This window comes from Lipotes vexillifer, unplaced genomic scaffold, assembly GCF_000442215.2.
Source record: "Lipotes vexillifer unplaced genomic scaffold, Lipotes_vexillifer_v1.1 scaffold870, whole genome shotgun sequence".
Lineage (NCBI taxonomy): Eukaryota > Metazoa > Chordata > Mammalia > Artiodactyla > Lipotidae > Lipotes > Lipotes vexillifer.
In genome coordinates, this window is record NW_006771408.1 from 227,677 (window position 1) to 247,948 (window position 20,272).

General features: G+C 51.6%; 1 protein-coding gene across 1 annotated transcript in view; it reads left to right on the forward strand.

Moving 5' to 3' along the window:
- CACNG2 (calcium voltage-gated channel auxiliary subunit gamma 2) overlaps positions 1-20,272 on the forward strand; it is a 120,709-nt gene that overhangs the window by 96,641 nt on the left and 3,796 nt on the right. The window contains exon 2 of the mRNA XM_007446733.1: positions 8,508-8,591. Within this exon, the coding sequence (XP_007446795.1) occupies positions 8,508-8,591 (84 nt within the window). The remainder of the gene's footprint in view (positions 1-8,507; positions 8,592-20,272) is intronic.

Sequence of the window (20,272 nt, forward strand, 5' to 3'; positions counted from 1 at the left end):
GGAAAGAGTTTTTCTAACTAAGGGCAATCAAGAAAGGCTTCCTGAAAGAGGCATCATTTGAAGAAGAAAGAGAAAGAAGGATCACATTTGTTGAGTGCCTGCTCTGGGTTAGGAACTGCACAAGGGGCCTTCACTTCTGTTATCTCCTTGAGTCCTCAGAATCTCCCCACGGGGCAGAGATTAATATCCCCCTTTGACAGCTAAGGAAACAGGCACAGGGAGGTCACATGGCTTGCTCAGGGCCACACAGCTAATAGCTAGCAGAGCCAGGCTTAGAAGCTGGAACTCTCTGAGTCTGGGGTCCAATCTCTCCCCCACATCACACTGAAAGGACTAAAGAAGCAGCTGACGAGAATCAGGACAGGATATACTCCCAGAGGTTGTGTGGGCAAGTGCTCAGTGCTGTGCCCAGGGCTTCTGGAAGGTGAGAGTTCAGGGCACAAGATAGGGTAGAATCGAGGAAGGCAGGCAGACAGAACAGCCTTCTTACCCCGCTTAACCCGGCCCAGTGCCTGCACGGGACCTAGCACATAGCAGGCATTCAAAACAATTCAGTGAATGAATGAACGGGGAACGAGTGAACTTATGGAAGGCACAAAGGCTGCTGTTTCACACCTTCCAGCAGCAGGCCGTGCCAGCGCTGTTTGGCGCCTGGTGTTCCCGAGAGGGACGAGCCAGGCCTCGCCCACCTGCCCCAAGGTCTCCTTAATCCCTGCGGTCAGGGAGGGCCCTGCCAGCAAAGCAAACAGCCAGGAGCAGGAAAGGTCCAAAACACAGCACAAGCAGCTCCCACCAAACCCTTCCTTTGATTCACTTAAAAAATTGCTTAGCCGATCTCCTCTCCGTGCACCCTCCCGGCTCCGAGCTGCTGTTTCAGACTCTCGTGAATATGTGGAAAATAAAACAGTGTCTGTTCAACCCTTAATGACCAGGTTTATGAAGAGCTTATTGCATCTCAAATAAATGAGACAGCAGTTGGTGCTGTGAGATATTAATGTGCTTTTTACAAAGCTGATGAAACCTCCTTTTAAACTACTTAATACCTGCAAGCTGAAATTTTCAGTCTGAAGTGGGAAATTCCTGGAGGCAGAGTTGTAGCTGCCTCGGGCACAGCCCTTGGCCTTCCCACCTCAGCTTGGCCTGAAGTCCCTGGGCTCTGGGGTTGACGTGGCATCGCTGGTCCTTCTGGGGTGGAGGTTCGGTAGAGATTTCACGGTGATTAGAATAATCCTTTATACAGTTCACGGTGGGAGAGTCCCCCCACCTCTTCATCCTCCAAAAGCTCAAAGCCAATGCTTGTAGGGGGAGTGGACGCTGAGATACCCCCTCCTCAGCTCAGCCTGGACCACAAGCCCCTGTGGGACCTGGCCCCTGCCCCTCCCCAGCCATCTCCTGTCCTCACACTGGCCCATCCAGCCCTCTCAATGGGACCAATCTTTCTGTAAATCTCCAATCCCACGAAGATGTCACGTCTTTGCACCAGCCAAGCCCTCATACTGGATTGCCCTTCATGCAAGGGTGTCCTGGTAAACGTTTAACAGCTGGCTCTCTGGGCAGGGAAAGGGGACCTTGATTTGTAGTGTGTGCCGATTCCCGTGGTGCAAATACTACCACCATGGCTGATTTCAAGCTACTCGTGTGAGTTAGGAAGAGACACTAACAACCAGCTCCCCTGATGTAAGCCGGCTCCAGCACACCGCTGCTTCCAGGCTTCCCTGTTACCCACAACTCTGCCCTGGAGGACCTGCCTGACCCCTGAGACACTCTGCTCCCTCCTGTGTGCCCAGCAGGTCCCTGACTTTGCTCTTGCTGGCCTTCGTCCTAGAATCCCTTGTCATCCTCCAGCACTTCCTCACGTGCCCCAACACACACACACACACACACACACACACACACACACACACACACACATCCCCACCTACCTGCTTCACCTGGCTAACTCCTCCACCTTCCAAGTCAGGAGGCCTGTGTCAACACCTGCACACTCGCACACCTGGATCTGCAGCCCTCTGTGTGCTCCCAGACACGCCCTGCTTTGTCACAACACACATCCTGCTACCCCACAGCCTCTGTTCTCTGTCTCCCATAGATGGCATGCTCTGTGGGAGAAAGTATATTTTTTTCCTTTGTGTCCTCAGCAGATCGCACAAGCATGGCATACAGTTGGTGCTACATAAATGTCAGCTGAACAACTATGCTCCCATGAGGCCTTATACATCCCTGTAATATACGACGTGAGACATTACATGCTAATAAATTCTGTGCTTTCTGTCTTTCCCCCGAGACTGCGTGCCCCTGAAGCGCAAGAATCAGGTCAGGTTTCCCTCCACCGCACCAGGCCCAAGCACTTAGTCAGCCCTTAGTGTCTACCCTGGGGAGAGAAAAGGATGATCAGAGATGGTGAGAGACACCAGATTTTTGAGCGCCTGGATCCATCTATCCATCTGAAGCTGTGGCAGCTCCTGAGCTTGATGACCACCAACCAGAAACAAATACAGCAGAACTCTAGGCTGGCACCAGGAAAACAAGATGACGCCCCTCTTCGCTGTCGGTAGTAATGTCTGCCGACACAGGTGTTCTACCAAACTTAAATTCCACCAAAAGTGATGGGGTGCTACTGGTAGCACCACCCCTTCATGAGCCTCAGCACCACCTTAGTCAGACTGAGTCCTGGGCCACAGAGCCCCAAGTGCTCCTGGAGACCCCTTATGCTTCCAGCTGACACTCACAGCCTCATCATCACCATCAACCTCAGAGACCATTGGGACCAATCCTGCCATAGCCTGAGTTCCAGGTTATCTGGGTCTTTCCTCACTACCAACCATTCATCCCTCAGAGTTCTGACCCAATCTCCAACTCCCCCAGCCCCACAAATCCTTGCTCTGGGATTTCTGGAATTTTGTCCTGATGTCGGCAAAATCCCCCATGTTCTCAATCTCTTCTCTTCTTGCGCTGATGGAAACCTGTCCTCCCCTGAGGACACCACCCCCTGCCATCCCCGACACGGGGGCGTTTTATCACCCACAGCCCTGGGCCTGGGGGTGGTGGGACCCTCCCTGCTGTTTCCATCTCCCGGCCTCTCTCCTAAAATCCTTTTCTCCCTGAAATTCGTCCCAGCCTTCTCTACCCTGACTCCCCCTCGCCTCTGTTCTTTGCCTCCCGGGCATTCCCCCCACCCATTCTTTGAGACGTTTACCCCTTGCTGCTACCTCATTCCCTAGTGTTACTTCTGTGGTCCTCTGGGAGATTTCACAAGCAGGCAGAGGGTCCTCGCCCCCTCGCTCAGCCAGCCCTTACAAGTCCTGCATCATTGCTTGTTTAATACTGAAACCCCATAGCATCAATCAGCCCCACCAAGTATGGGGAAGAGGGCTGAGCAGGGTTGTGACAGGCAGAGAAGGAAGGGGCTGGGACTGAGGCCCATGGCCTCTCCCCACTCCCCAAGGATGGATGGAGGGTGAGTTCTGTGCCTGTACAGGCCCAGGTACATCTGGCTCTGCAGGGGGTGTGCAAGGACCCAAGAAGAACAGAACCTTCGAAGGGTCCTGAGTGGCAGGACCGGGCTGTGCTCACCCCACTGCCCGCAAGAGCACTGCCTCTTGAGGATTCCGTCCTCCTCACCTCCACCACCACGCCCACCCCGCCACTCCCAGCTCTGCCACTTTCCAGGACAGAGGGCTGTTTTCTCAGAGAAGTCCTCAACTGAACTGCATCAGGCAGGTTAGGAGAAAATTCTGTATCACAGAGACAGGATGACTCTTCCTCTAACAGAGAAGGGCCAGAAGCATCTGGTGTGGCTCCCTGTGTCAAATCTCGGTCCAGACAGGGCCATCAATTAGTTTGTAAGAGCCTCATCATCAAAAGACCACACCAATAATTTCTAAAAACCAGCCACTGATTTGGGGTTTATTGCAATAATTTGATGAATCATTTGCATGTCAACATTTAACTTGGTAAGCAGTTTTATAATATGTAATTGATATATATAGGAAATAAAAGCAAACATTTAGTTTTGTTTTATGTACAAAAGTTATTTCGTTTTGTCTTGTATATTAATTTGTATGAGCTTTGCTAAATACTTTGAGTGGCATCCCTACCTCCACGTGACTTGAGCCACCCGGTTCATGGTCTTATCATTGACCCTGACGTTATCAATAACCACACCCCTTCCACAATCTCAGTCTTTTGCATCTGCTCTCTGACTCCCATGCCCAGCCCTTCCAGCTCACTCCCGCCACCATCCCTTGACCCTCACCTTACATCTCCAGCCCTTCCTCCCCTTCATCATTCTCAGTTGATGAGCATGCTTCCCATTTCATCAAGAAAAGCAACCAGAAGAGAAGTGTCACAAGCTCCCACCATGCCTACTCATCCCCTGCATCTGTATCCACAGATGCCCCTTCCCTCCCGGTGCGGTGGACACACCATCGTCCATACAAGGCCAAACTTGCACTTGTGTCCCAGGCCTCATCCCCTCTCACATTGCTCCTGCATTGCCCCATCCCCTCCCTGGGTTATCAATTCTTCCCTCTCTACCAGAACATTCCCACCAGCATCATTCATGCCTTAACACCTCCCCCCAACAGAGAGCAGCCAGCATAGTGGCAGACACCCCACTAGCACAGTGCAGGAGGGCCAAAGAAGGTTGAGAGAGGGACAACAAAGGATATGATGGGGGCACAGGAAGGTAGACCAGCGTGTGCAAAGGCCCTGTGGTAGGAGCAAGCATGGCAGGAAGAACAGCAGAGATGACACATGCACCAAGAGGGAGGTGAGACCAGACAGAAGTCCGGGTCAGACCCTCTTGAAGATGTTGAGCTTTTCCCTAAGAGCATCGAGAAGCTGTTGAGTGTTTCAAACTGGATGTGGCTTGAACAGATTTGCATTTTCAAAGGTTCACTATGATTACTCTGTAGAGACGGATAACAGTGGGTACAAAATGACCAGTGGGGAGGCTACCGCAGGCATCCAGGGAAGCAAGCACCCATCTGGCAGTGGGTGTCACTATCGTTGGAAAGAAATTGATGGGTTTGAGAGATACTGAGAGCTAATACAGACAGGATGTCGTGATGAATGGAGCCTGCAGGGAATAGGAGGAGATGTTGGCGATGATGGCTAGGCTCAGTTTTCACAAGGGAGCGATGGAGAGGCTTTGGCTGACCTAGTTGGTGCCACCAGAAGACCAGGCTTGAGGGACAGACTATGAGTTCCAGTCTGGACCTGCTGAGTGTACGGTGCTTTTAAAACATCCACCAGGAGACATCAAACAAGCAGCTGGATTCCCAGGTCCGGACCTCCCCGGAGAGGTCTGGCTGCTGATTATTTGACGCAACCTCTCAACAAGCATCTCTGGAGTGCTTCTCCTGAGCTAGGCACCATGCTGGGACCCAACGGCCCAAGGCTGACGGAGGCACGGGATGGGGCAGCGGGGCACGGGATGGGGCAGCGGGACAGCCAGGCTGCGTGGGGAGAAGGTGCAGGTGTGGTCCACCAGCCTGAAGGGTGGGGCCCTTAGAAGAGAGACGCGGAGGCACCACCTGTGATCCCTTGCTTGGGGGTTGAACACTGCCCCCAATTTTTTAGGAGCCTCGGGGCACGTCAGTACCGTTCTCCACACCTCCCCTCCCGTACGGATTCCTTGTAAAGATGCCTGGCACCAAGCTGGCCTGACGAAATATTTGTCGGACTGAATTGAGAGAAAATGAAAGTGCTCTGCAAAGTGCTTTGTAAATACACTGATTTGTACTTTTAACAATGGGGAGGCTATGTTATCCTCTTAGCAGCGGGTACAAAGACTCTTCTCAGGAGAGAGGAGTGTGTGGCCGGATGGAGGGTGAGCTAGTAGGGGGCGCGGGAGGCCTCCGGTTAATGCAGCAAGATGCCGAGAGCAGCGTGGGACGTGATCAGGACAACAGAGGAGGGGGAGACAGCAAGGTATGGGGTGGGGAGGGTGCTGAGCAAGAGAAGAGACTGCCCACCACACTTAGAAGACGCCTGCCCTGATGGGAGCATCTGGAGTGAAACGCTGTGCTCTTCGGATCCTACAAAGCTGCAGTGAAGCTACCCGAAGTTCCGTCATGCTCTGGGGAATTGTTTTTCTTGCAAAAGTTGGGAAAGGAAGCGAATTTGGTACAGAGACAGTTAAGGGGGGGTTGGAGAGTAAGGATCAACCATCTTCTCTGTAATATGTAGTATAGAATTACCTACATAACATAATAACAGCAAGAAATACCTAAAATAGTTATATAAGCACACCTGTATCCTATGTGTACAGCTATATGTGATATACACAGGTCTGTGTACTAATGCCTTAAAATTCCTAAATAATTTCTATAGTACATGATAAAACCTACTCCATGGGCTACGAAGGCTCAGGATCCTATAAGAAAAGAAATTGTTCCTTCGGGTGAGGGCAGGAGCGTTAAGCTCCGCGCCAGCGGGCTGGAAGTCGTTCCTGAAAATGGGATGTCTGTGGTTTTCGGGCACTCCGGAGAGGAACTTCCCCGGAGGCGCAGTGGTTAAGAATCCGCCTGCCAATGCAGGGAACATGGGTTCGAGCCCTGGTCCAGGAAGATCCCACATGCCATGGAGCAACTAACCCCGTGAGCCACAACTACTGAGCCCACGAGCCACAGCTACTGAAGCCCGCACACCTAGAGCCCGTGCTCCGCAACAAGAGAAGCCACCACAATGAGAAGCCCGCGCACTGCAACGAAGAGTAGCCCCTGCTCGCCGCAACTAGAGAAAGCCTGCACGCAGCAACGAAGACCCAACGCAGCCAAAAATAAATAAATAAATAAAATTGAAAATAATAATAATAAAACTTCTTTATACAATGGAATACTACTCAGCCATAAAAAAGAATGAAATAATGCCATTTGCAGCAACGTGGATGGACCGAGAGATTATCATACTAAGTGAAGGAAGTCAAAAAGAAAGCCAAATACCATATGATATCACTTATATGTGGAATCTAAAATATCACATAAATGAACTTATCCACAAAGTAGAAAGAGACTCACAGACATAGAGAACAGATTTGTGGTTGCCAAGGGGGAGGGTGTATGGGGGAGGGATGGAATTAGCAGATGCAAACTATTATATATAGAATGGATGAACAACAAGGTCTATATAGCACATGGAACTATATTCAATATCCTGTAATAAGAAAAGAAATTGCTAACACGTATTGGGGACTGTATTAATTAGGTTACATTAGCTACCATCACAGGAAAATCCTGAATGTCAGGGGCTAAATGTAGTCAAGGTTCATATCTCTCTCACGTCAATACCCCCAGCACATTTACTAACGTGCCAGGTACTGCTCTGAGCGCTTTAGACATGTCAACTCATGTAATCCCCATGACAATTGTGAAGGAAGAATTGCTCTGATCTCCACTTTCCTCTGAGAAAACTGAGGGGTCTTCGTGAAGCTGAGCTAGACCCAAGGCCCGGGCAGTCCAGCCGCAAAGCCTGCCTCTCACCCGCTGTTGCCATATCTCCCCGCACAGGTTCGAGGGTTCAGTCATTCAGAGAAAGTTAAGCAACATCCATAGTGCCTATGCTGGTGTTGGGAATACAACATGAATAAAACAGACAAAGTCTCTGCTGTCATGAAGCGGCCGTGCTTGTAATTCTAGTCTCCACATGAGTTTTTATGAAGATCGCATTCAATAGTTCACTCATTCATTTAGTGATCACTGCTGGGGGCCCGCTGGACACTGGACTAGGGGTTTTCATCTGAGCCAGCTCTCACTTTCTCAGCAATCACCAAGGAAATTTTTAGAACCGAAAGGTCTTTGTTTGAGCCCTCTTATTCCATCATTTCCTGGTACTTATTCAGTCGTTTAGCCTCCCTGAGATTCAGTTTCTTCATCTGTGAAATGGGGATGCTAATACCCCTCTCACAGGTTGGGTCCTAGTCCAAGAGCCTGGCAGAGGGCCCAGCCCCCTTGGGGGGCTCAACGCTAGGGGTATTTCAGAACTTTCAGGGGCTCTGTATAGTGAATTCTATGTAACTGCCAGTGAGAAAATGCTTTGCAAGCCCATCTAAAGGTCTGTGGGAATGCTCTCCAGCTCCGTCTGGGGTCGGCCTTCTTTGGAAAGCGATCTGCTTTCTTGCGTGTAAGACACGAGGTGACTCCCAGCCGGGCTGGGGCGCAGAGGCAGGTGTATTGACATTCACCAGCTTCCTCCGTGGCAGTCCCCAGCACAGATTCAAACCTCCACTGCCCGCCACGCCTCAGCTAATCCTCAGAAGCCTCGATGCAGAGATGGAAGGCTGGGTTTTGAAGTCTTAAGCCTTAGATCCTCTCCACAGCACCGCGGGTGTGTGTGTTTTGATTCACCAGACAGATGTCCAAACAGACAAAGCGATATCTTCCTCCGGGGATGAGGGAGAGGGCTGAGCCAGCTTCAGAAGAGCGAGAAGTCTGGAAGAGGCCGGTGGGCTCTGAATCCCCGGAGCCTAGGATGTCTTACGAGCTCTTTCTTCCCTTGTTTTCCAGGGAACTTCAAAGGTCTCTGCAAGCAAATCGATCACTTCCCAGAGGATGCAGATTACGAAGCTGACACAGCAGAATATTTCCTCCGTGAGTGCATGCAATTTTTTTTATCTCCTTCCTCGTGGTGGGTCCTGCCCTTCTATCCTTCGAGAGTCAAAGGCCAGGACTATCTAGAGGTCCCTGTCACCACAGAGGGCAGGAAAAAGCTGAGCCTCCCTGCTCCCCTCCTGCCCAGTGGCCAAACCTTCATGCATGCTGTTTCCCTCTGCCTGCAACGCCCTTCTCTCCCCTCTTTGTCGGAAAGTTCCTACTCATCTTCCAGGTTTCAGCTGAAACATCACCTCCTCCAAGAAGTCCTCCATGCCCTTGAATGGGTTCCCAGAGCCTAGCACCTTTATCACGCTGTGGGGTCCTTGTCTATTTGAGCAATCAGCTCCCTCGCAGTGCTGCCAACTCCACTAGGACTCTGATAGACTCTACCTATCTCGTTCATGATTGTATTCCCAGCCCAGTGCCCAGCACGTAAAAAGCACTCAGTAGCTATTTCTTGAATAACCCAATGAAGAAACTTACCAGGCAGTGCCAGACTGGAACTTCTACTGAAACAATGAGATTTTTTTTCTTTCCCCACAAAGGCAAGTCAAAGTTAAATCCTGATGTAATAGCTGTGATCTTAAATCCACCTGAGACATATTATCAAGAGAAAGTATTTTGAGACCCAAAGGAAATCTCTCAAGAATCAGCAAAAACTAACAAGGCAAAATGTTCCGGGAGAAAAGGATTTCCAGGAGAGGGGCTAAGGGTCCTCGATGCCTGGCCCCGAGCAGAGGTGGTTGAAAGCCCTGCTCCAGGCTCTCAGGCATTTACAGCCTTCTTTTTAAAGGGGGGAATATCTTACAAAGCTCATCCCTTCCCTTTATGAATTCCTGCAAGATGCTGCTCTTAGATGGAATTCCTAAAGGGTCATTTGGTCGTCATCCCCATTACCAGGTCTGGGGCTCTCAAAGGAGCCTGGTGGTGGCATAAAGGCAGATTGAGCACCTTCTGTATGCCAGAGGCCGTACTCAGCGCTGTGGAGATCCAGAGGAATGAATGAGACACAGTCCGTGGCTGCAGGTAGAGCACAGCCTGGCGGGAGGACCCTCTGAGAACAGCTGGACTTGGGATGCAGGGGCCGGCAGAGACACACCCGAGGGCAGAGGTGGAAGGAGGGGCACAGCAGAGCCAGCACCCAAAGCTGCACTGACTGAACACAGTGAGGGTGTGATGCTTTATCAGCCAGATGCCAAGCGCTTGTTGGGACAGGACCCATGTCTCATTCTTTGCTCTGTCTAGAACAGCTCTTGGAATATAGTAGGTTCTCAATACATGCTATTTGTTAAATAAAAGAAAGATATAGGATTCTTCAGTGGCTATTCCTACCTATCCTATACCTCCATTTCCCTAATTTTAAAGAGAGAATTGCTTAGAGTGTTTGGTTCATTTTGGTGTCTCTGGACAGAAGACTTGAACGTACGTTAGCAGTGCAGGTTTCCGAGGGTCTGACTTGAATTGACTTAATCCAACCATATTTTTTGAGCATCTGTAACAGAGATTGGCAAACTTTTTCTGTAAAGGGACAGATAGTAAATATTCCAGGCTTTGTGGGCCATACAGCCTCTGTCCCAACTACTCATAGCTGACCTTGCAGCACAAAAGCAAATACAGAAGCACATGAGCACGGCTGTGCTTGCTCCATTGAAACTTAACTTCATTTACAAAAACAGGCAGCAGGCCTCATCTGGCAGAGTTTGCTGACCCTTGATCTGTAATATGCCAGTCTGGGGCTAGACAACAAAAGTGACTTTTTAAAGCTGGAAGATGTGAGTTCCCATCATCCTCCATTAAGCTCTAACCTGATTGGCTAGAGAAGCTAGAAGACAGAGGTCGTTCTTCTAGGAGGATCCCTGGCCCAATGAGATGGGCAAAGCTGGGGCCCAGCGAGGTGGGCGGAGCTTCTCCTGGAGACGGGGCGTGCCTTTGGCCCAGGGAGGTGAGTGGAGCTGCACCTGGGTGGGCGGGGCCTGAGTCAGCTTCCGGTTCTGGTCTGTTAAACCTACAGCACACCTGCCACGAAGGCTGGACAGACTCATGAGCCTAACATAAACGCCTCAGGCAGGGATAGAAGGCAGTGTGGGGTGCTGAGGGAGCCTGGCCCCAACCCAGACTGGAGGCGATCATTCCAGAAGCGTTCCCTAAGGAAGGTGGCACCAATGCAGAGACTTGGACTCTAGAAGCATTCATTCATTCATTCGTTCACTCAGGAGACACTCACTACCACTCACCATGTACAGGACACTGTTGATGGAATGGGGACCCAAAGGTGAACAAAACAAAGAAAGTCAGAGCCTTTGTGAGGGTTACATTCTGGTGAAGGAAAGAAGCAAAAAGCAAGGAACCTGTTACAATCATCCAGGCAAGAGATGACAGCAGGTTGAACCAAGGTGGTGGCAGTGAAGGAGGTGGGAAGGGGTCAGAGCCTGAAAGTATTCCCAAGGGTATGCATACAGGATTTTCTGAAAGGCGGCATGTGGATTCCCAGGGACAGGAAGGAATCAAGGATGACTCCAAGGTTTGTGTCCGTGGAGGGAGCAGGTTGGGATGGGGAAGGATGGAAGCTCAGTATCGGCCACATTAAGTTACAGAGGCCCATGGGGAGGTGTCCTGGCCCTAGACAGGAGTCTAAGAGCTGTCAGCATGGGGATGATATTTAGAGCCGTGAGACTCGATGAAGGCCCCAAGGGAGTGGTGCAGAGAGAGAAGAGGTGCAGGAACTGAGCCTCAGACTCCAAGGCTTAGAGGCAGAGGAGGAGGCCCCGGGGAGGAAGGTGAGGAGGGGTGGCCAGCGAGGGGGCCTGGTTAACCGCCGCCATCCACGATCCACCAGCTGGATGCAGGATCTGGAGCAGAGAGGGAGGAGGGAGAATGCTAGGAGGGCGTGGCTGACCAGGAGCACAGAGCTTATCTCCTGGGCTGGCAGAGAAAGTGGGGCTCACTTGCTCTCAAGCCAGCAGGCCAAGCTTCAGGCAAGTCCAGTGCCTCTTGGAGGATGGGGCAGAAGGAAGGCGCCAAATTAACATCTGATGGGACAAATGAATGACTGAATGAATGCATGCATGCTCTTACTCCCCAGTCTCCATGAGTATTTGAGGAGGTCCACAGCTTCTCCTGACCTGCAGAGTCCAGGGAGGAACAGCTGTAGCCGGTCCCAGTCATCACTCTGGGCCACTGGACCTCTGGCCCCAAGAAGATGTGGCCGATACAAGCCTTGCCCGCCTATTGCTACCTTACCCACAAAGGAATGGTGACCAGCCTGTTCTTCCCAAGCAGCTCTGTGGGGCCAGCTGCTGGGTCTGCGGTGTGTGGTGCCTGCCCTCTCCCTCCTTACCAAAGCTGCTTACCTCAAGCTGGTGACGCACAGAGGCAGTGGTGACCAGGGTGTGACTTCCTATGACTCTCAGGGTGTGTTGGTGTGTCTGTGTCTTGTGCACAAGGGCATGAGTCTGTACTGTGTTCCGTGTTTTCTGATGCCTGCATGTCCATGCGTGTGAGTAGCTATCAATCTAAATGTAAGTGCCTGTGTGTTTGCATGTGTCTACTTGTGAGCGCATGGGTCTCTTCATGGTGTGTGCGTGTGTGCGCGTGTGCCTGTGTGTTGTGTCCAGGAGATGGGAAGTGGTATTTCCCAGCTGTCCCAGTGTGGTTTGGAGTGTGGGGAAGAAGTTTCAGAAGAATTTAGTTTCCTTCCACAATCATGTCTTAAAAGCACCTACTGTGTGCAAGACCTCAAAATCCACTGTAGTGTGGCCCCTAACTGCAGGGTGGGGTGAAGCTCTCCCAGCAACGGTTACTGTCCCTGACACACTCTGCCCAGGGTGAGGGGAGGGGTTGGCCCCCATAGGTCGCACGTTCATGCGCACACACACACACACACACACACACACACACACACACACCAGAGCTGCAGTATCAAGGCCTTGCCATGCCAACTACTCTTTTTCCAGAGCCAGAAGTGGACAGAATGGGGAAGGGAGGGAGGGCTCTGGACAGGGCCTATTCCTCCCCCTCAGGAGACATCTCACCTGATTATGCTTGAACTGGGAGCTGACATCTTCCCAGAGTCACTGACCCCCTGAGATCAAGAACAGGCAGAAGGAGAGTTCCCTGGGGGCAGCCGTGGGTCAGGAACGGACACCTGTAAGGGAGGCAGAGGGGCCATTTGTAAGGGAGGTGGAAAGCAGCCAAGGCAGGCAGGACCTTGAGGATTATTTGGGGGTAAATTTACAGAACTTTACCACCAGTAGGAGACAGGAGAAAGTAACGGCGGGCTTTAGCACACACTGCCTGGGTTCAAATCCAGCTCTGCCACTTCTCAATTAACTCCCCCGGTACTCAGACTCCACCCGATGGGATGTTCATCCATACGTTCACAGGGTTGTGATGAGGCTTGAGTGAGTCAGCATAAGACAGCTCTTCCCTCCAGCCCAGAGCACAGTAAGCATTCAGGAGGCGTTAGCCATTATTGTCGGTATGTTACACAGTGAAAAGTAGGCAGGATAAAGATCAAGGAGAGAGGGAGTGCGAGAGTTTTCAGTACAGTAGTCAGAGAGGTCCTCACTGGGGAGGGAACGTTTGAACAGAGACCTGAAGGCAGTGAGGGAGCGTGTCCGGTCCTGCAGATGCCCTGAGAAGAGGGTTCCAGGCAGAGGGAACAGCCAGTGCAAAGTGTCTGAGGCTGGCATGCAGCGAGGCAGAGGGTGTGAGCAGTGGGTGGGAAGCCAGGCCAGGACTTGTGGGTGTCGGCTTTACTCTGAGACTGGAGCACGAAAAGGTTCTGAGCAGAGAGGCGAGGAGTGACATCCACGCTAACAGCACCGCTCTGCTTCTGCTGTAGAACTGACTATGGGGTCCCAGCAGAAACAGAGACACCAGTAGGAGGCAACGGCCAGAATCCAGGCTGGAAACACAGGTGCTCAGACCAGGAGGTAGATGAGAAGGGGGCGGGTTCTGAGGCCAGCAGGTGTTACTGACAGCCTGCGTTGGGGGACGTGAGAGAAAGAGGACGCAAGATGACATCTAGGCATCCTGGCTGGGAGACAGTGGACAGTGCTACCTTTCTCTGAAGCTGGGAATGTCGAGAAGGCTGGGTTGCAGGGAGGTGACCGCTCTGTTTTCCAGCCTGCATGTTACGATTTCTGTTACGGACTCTTCTTTCCCACTGGATGGTGAACAGCTTGAGGACACCGCAGGGAGTAGCTGCAAATAGGGAGTCTGCTCCCACCGCGGCCAGCACAGGGCCTGCCTCCAGTCAGGCCCGGGAGTTGTTTGCTGAGTGAATGAATGAGGAACCACCCTCGCTAGAGCCACCTGGAACGTTCACCCTCTCCCCAGAATGAGGACTGAGGCGGATGGAGGGTCTCAAGCTGAGCCAAAGCCACCCTTCCCAGCCTCAGAGAACCCCCCCCCTCCCTGTTCCCCCTTCTCCACTCCCCTCTGCCAGTCCCACCAGGCACACAGCAGGTTCCTAGGTGGGAGGTGAGAGGGATACCAGGAGTCAAGGTCTAAGCTTGGGACTTTGAGTGAAAGGTCCTGAATCCAAGGTGAGCTCAGCTCTGTGGTCTTGGATCAGTTACTCAACTTCTCTGAGCCTCGATGAATACCAGTCCCTCAGGGGGCTCTGAGGATACACTGAGACAAGGGTTAGGGAGGTGCTTTGTTAGGGCTCCCCAGCTGCCCCAGGGGAGCACTGAGGGAAGTCCACCACCCCCTCCTTCCCACTAGAGTTTAGAAGTTCAGGGAGACTTGCAGCTCCGGAAATACTGGAGATAGACATGCCCCGAGGGTCACCCGGCCCCATCCTCCCATTTTACAGATGAGGAAAAAACTGAGATCCAGAGAGGGAAAGTGACTTACCCCAGCCCAGCACACTTTCTGGGATGCCATCTGCCTCCGTGATGGTTTTCCAGGCTGCGTGCTCCTGTCCTCTGCCCCGGACCTGAAGCCCCTTCCAGCAAAACTGTCGTGAGGGACATTCCTTCCAGAGATCACCACAGTGGGTGTGACCACACCCTGCAGTCAGGGAACATCTAAGCTATAAATCGTATTAACTCACATCCATGCAACCAGAGCGAATGCTTCTCGAACGGCGCCTCCCCTTCGCACCCTCCGCCCGCAGAGACAGTTTCTCTTCTGTCCTGGTTCATTTATTTAAGTGCTGGATGCAGCTACCACCACGCTGACTCCGCAAGCTGCACTTTAGTAAACATCAGTGGAGGTAACCCCAGGCCCATGAGAAGCAGCGATAATACGCTCTGCTGTGTGAGAACTAACATCTCCTGTTGCTAGTGGGTACCAGGCACTGTTCTAATAGCCTCAAATGCATTGACTCAACACCCCTCATTGCTGCCCTGGGAGCTGGGTGTGCTGGTCGTTGCCCTGCCGCAGAGGAGAGCACTGAGGCTCAGGGGGGTGGCGGGCAATGCAGCAAGTGAGATGCGCTCAGGCCGTCTCTCCTGAGCTCATGCAGCTGATCACCCACACCAGAGACCACAGGAAGTGGGAAAGCATCCAGCACCTGCACAGGTGGTACTCCCAGAGGAAGCTTGCCGGACTCCAAAATCCCTTTCCTATGTCAATAGATATCACAAACGTTCATGGGACACTTGACTATGTGTGTGCCTGGCCTGACACTTGATACGTTATCTTCATTCATCTCACAACACCCCTAGGAGGTGGGTATTGTTGGTGTCCCCATTATACAGATGAGAAAGGAGAGGCACAGAGGCCACACAGCCAGTGGGGGGACCAGGATGTGACCCTAAGCGGTCCATATCAGGAGCCCACGCTCCTAACCACCACTCTGGACGGCTCTGCCTCCCTCCCTCTCTCCTTCCCCCTGCCTTTCCCCTCCTCCCCTCCTCTCTCTCCCATCACTCTCTCTCTCACACTCACACTTTCTCACACTCACTCTCGCATGCATTTACAGCAGTCTGTCCCTTTTCACAGCATTCAGAAGGAGAGGGCGAGAGATGCCCCAGAACCCAGAAGCTCCTCCCAACCCCAGCACATCTGCGATTCCATCCCATTAGAATGGATCAAATTCCAAATGGAATAACAGGCATAAAGTTAAATATGCCCAGAAAATAAGGAGCCTGCCTTCTGAATACCTGATCATGGCAACTATTTTGATCAAAGGCATGACCAGCACCTGGCCAGCCCGGCTGAGTGTCCCTAAGCAGAGGTCTGGGGGGCACAGGACCACGAGGGATGGATGCGACCTTAGGCATCATCTGGTCCAACCTCATCTGAGCCAGACCTGAGACCCAAAGAAGGGAAAGCCCACACTCAGGCCCCAGGACGGGCCAGGCAAAGAGTGGGCCCCAGGAGGAAGTCTGCCCACCTCTCCCCACCCCCAGGGACCACCTCTCCACCCCCGCCAGACTGAGTGAGGAAGCGGGGCCCCCTTGTGCAGCTGTCTGCCTGTCCTCCAGCTGTGCCCACCACAGCAGGACACCATAGGTGCCAGGCCCACAGGGCACTGGATCACGAGATGATTTGTCTACAGAATTTGGCTGTAGTGTATGAGCAGTGGGTGGGATGACTTGTGTCACCACTAAACACTGGGGCTCCCCAAGCCTCAAGGTGAACCCTTGTACTCTTCCAAGCTCAAGCTCTGCTGTGTTCACCTCTGTGTCTGTGACGCCCCTGTTTACAGCTTCAGCCCAGAGTGCACCTCCACTTCCCAATCTTACACATTCGACTGTCCCTCCACACTCCACGTGTGCGTCCTGCAAACACCTCAGACTCCGCGTGCCCCAAACCAAACCTTGATTTCCCTCCCCTCCCCCTTAGGACTGATCCTCTCCCAGTTTCGTAAGCGGCTGTAACCAGCCAGCAAACCCGAGACCCAGAAGTTATCCTCAACGCCACCCTCTCCCCCACCCACATCCACTCATCACTACGTTTCACTTCACCTCCTAAACATCCCTCAGATCCAGCCACCTCTGCCCACACTCTTCGTACCCACCTGGTGCAAGTACCACCATCGCCTGGTCAGCAGCAATAGCCTCCTCCTGGTGCCCTGTAGCTACCCTGGACCACTTCTTAATTCATTTGCTTTGTTTGTTTTTTTAAATTTTTATTGGAGTACAGTTGATTTACAATGTTGTGTTAGTGTCAGACGTACAGCAAAGTGAATCTGTTATATATGTACATATACCCACTCTTTTTCAGATCCTTTTCCTATATAGGCCATTACAGCGTATTGAGTAGAATTCCCTGTTCTATACAGTAGGTCCTTATTATCTATTCTAGTTATCTATTCTAATACTGAGTGAAGTAAGTCAGAGAAAGACAAACATCATATGATATCGCGTATATGTGGAATCTAAAAAAACGGTACAAATGAACTTATCTGCAAAACAGAAATAGAGTTACAGATGTAGAGAACAAACTTATGGTTTCCAGAGGGTAAGGGAGGTGGATAAATTGAGAGATTGGGATTGACATATTCATTTGCTTATTAAAATGCATATCAGATCATGACAGCCCTGTCGGCTTTAAGGCCTTTATAAATTTATTTATTTATTTATTTATTTATTCATTTATGGCTGCACGGGGTCTTCGTTGCTGTGTGCGGGCTTTTCTCTAGGTGCGGCCAGTGGGGGCTACTCTTCGTTGCAGTGCGTGGGCTTCTCACTGTGGTGGCTTCTCTTGTTGCGGAGCACGGGCTCTAGGCATGCGGGCTTCAGTAGTCGTGGCACGTGGGCTCAGTAGTTGTGGCTCGTGGGCTCTAGAGCGCAGGCTCAGTAGTTGTGGGGCACAGGCTTAGTTGCTTCCCGGACCAGGGCTCAAACCCGTGTCTCCTGCATTGGCAGGCGGATTCTTTAAAGACGACCTGTGAGTTCCTGTGTGGCCTGGCCCCAGCCTGCCTCATCTTCCTTAGAGCTCCCCAAGGCCCCACACTAGCTCTTTGTGATCAGCCCTTTCAAGTCCCCAGACAAGCCATGCTTCCCCCAGCCCTTGCTCATGCCACATCCTCCCTAGAACACCCTGCCTCTATTCTGCCCAGTTATCTTCTCTTATCCATCCATCTCGGCACCAACATCACCCTCTCAGGGAAACCCTCCCTGTTGCCCATGTGAGTTCAGAGGATGCTCTGAGAGCCGGGGGTGCAGTGGTTAGGCACACAGAGCCTAGAGTCAGAATCCCTGGGTTCACAAACCCAGCTCCTCCATTTCCTTGCTGGGTGGCCTTGAGCGAAGGCTTAACCTCTCTGAGCCTCAGTTTTAGCCTGTGTGTGATGGGGGTAATTACAGCACTTACTTCATGGAGTTGTAAATGAAAGCAATGGGTTCATATATGTACACAGTCCCAACATACTCTGATCCCTCAGGCAACATCGGCCATCTACAGGTGACATTAGCCTGTCACTTGCCTGCACGGTGCCATATGGGTCCCTTTCTTCCTCAGCATTTCATCCTGGTTGGTAATTACATGTTCATCTGTGCTGTATCTCCTTCATGAGAATGTAAGCCCTATAAAGGCATGGGCCAGGCCTAGTTTCGCACCCCTAGGCCTTCTGTGCCCGGCCTGGAACAAGGCATGGTGACGGCCACTCAGTCAAGAGCAAAGCATCTCCCCACTCTGAACCACACAGCTTTTCCCCAGTACAGTGTATTATGCTCTCGGCCCGGGGTGGCCAAATTGCAACTGTTAGGCCAAATCTGGCCTACCAACTGCTTCTATAAATAAAGCTTTATTGGAACACATCCACACTCATTTGTTCACATATTGCCCATGGCTGTTCTCAGGCTACAAGGGCAGAGTTGAGTAATTGCAACAGAGACCATATGGCCAGCAAAGCCAGAAACATTGACTATGTGTCCCTTTACAGAAAAAGTTTACCAGTGCCTGCTTTAGGTATTTGTAATCTCCTTTAAGCCAAGGCCCATGGCTCATGGGGTTGGTAGGAGGTTTAAGTGGGTTCATCCATGGAAGGCACTTAGCACAGGGCCTGGCACATAGGAAGCCCCAGAAATGTCAGTAGGTGTTACGTAGTTCCATACGCTTGCTCATAGGAGATCAATAAATATTTGTGCATTGAATAAATGAGATATTTTCTGCCCCTCACGATAGATTTTAGCGGTAAGACCACCCCAGCCTTACTGGGAGGTCAGGACAATTCATGGGGAAGTTGTGTCTGGCATGAAGGGGAAAGGACATTAGAAATAACAAAACTTGCTACCTTTTACTGCCTGCCTAGCGTCAGAAATGATACAGCTATTATCCAGTTTAATCCTTACAATAGTGCATCTCAAACTTTCAGACACATACAAGTCTTTTTACCAGGATCTTGTTAAAAGGCAGATTCTCTTTTTTTCAATTTTCTTGAAGTATATAGTTGATTTACAGCGTTGTGTTAATGTCTTGACCAAGGTCACACAGTTAGTAAGTGACAAAGCCAGGATCTGAAGTTAGGTGTGACTTAACTCCAAAATCCCCATTCTGTCTGTGACATTGCCCAGCCAGAAAGACCTCTTTCGAGAGATTGTTTCGGTGGAGGTGTCCCTGCCTGCTCCAAACCAGCTTCCTGCCAGCCTGAATCTGGGTCCTGTGGACTTCGGCCTTCCTAGGCTTGGCGCTGTTTACCAGCTTCCCCCTGTCACCTTTTTTCTGGGCAAAGAGGCCTCTTCCAAGGGAGGCTAGTGTCTGGGTTGGTTCTGCCGGAGTGTGAGCGGCCACCACTGCCCCTTGGAAGTCACACCAGTCTCTCTCTCTTTCTTTACGCTGTCGTCCCCCTTTCCAGTTGGTCAGAAATCATATCCATGTGGAGAGGGCAAAAGCATTAGAAATTGGCTAACGGTCCACACCCATTTTACACATGGGGAAACCAGAGAGGGCAAGGTACTTATCTCAGCCACACAGCAAGTGAGTGGCAGAGCTGAGACCAGAACCCCGATTTCTGGACCCTGCATGCTTCCCAGGCTCTTTGAAAGCCCCAGAGGGAGAGTCCAGGGTAGTCAAAGAGTTGGGCTGATCTGGGCTTGAATCCTGACTTACTAGCTGGGTGGCTTTGAGCAAGTTACTCCACCTCTCTGAAACTCAGTTTTCTCATCTGTAGATTGTGGCAAAAAATACACCCTACAGGGATGTCACAAGGATTAAATTATAACATGCACATCAGACCCAACATGGTGTGGGTGCTTCACCAATACTATCTCTTGTGTTCTGGGTCTTCAATACGTTCTTACCATCTCCGCGTGCTTATGAAGATTGACATCCAGGTAGCTATGAGCGTGCAAGTCTGGGCATGCGTGTCTGTGCGGGGGTGTGTGGGCTGGGGGATCAGGTTGGGGATACAGCTTGTCATCTCAGAAATGACCTGCAGGAAGAGAACATCCACTCGGGTCTGGGAAGGAGGCAGCACCGTCCTCGCCTGCAGTGGGAGAGGGGTACTAGATTGCCGAGTAACACAGCTGTCCTCCACCCTCTCACCACTGCTTCTATATGGGCAGCTCAGGCCCCCCCACCCCACCAGATACAGAACTCCACCCTTCTGCAAGGCCCCCCAAAGCAATCCACTCATCCAGGAGCGTCACTTGCAGGGCAGCCTTACTGAAAAAGATCCATGGGGGAGAGAAGGGTTTTACATCACACGTCACAGCAAACTGCCTGAAACCCTTAGGCCACCAAAGGGAACAGGGGTGGGGCACTGGGGGGGGGGGGGG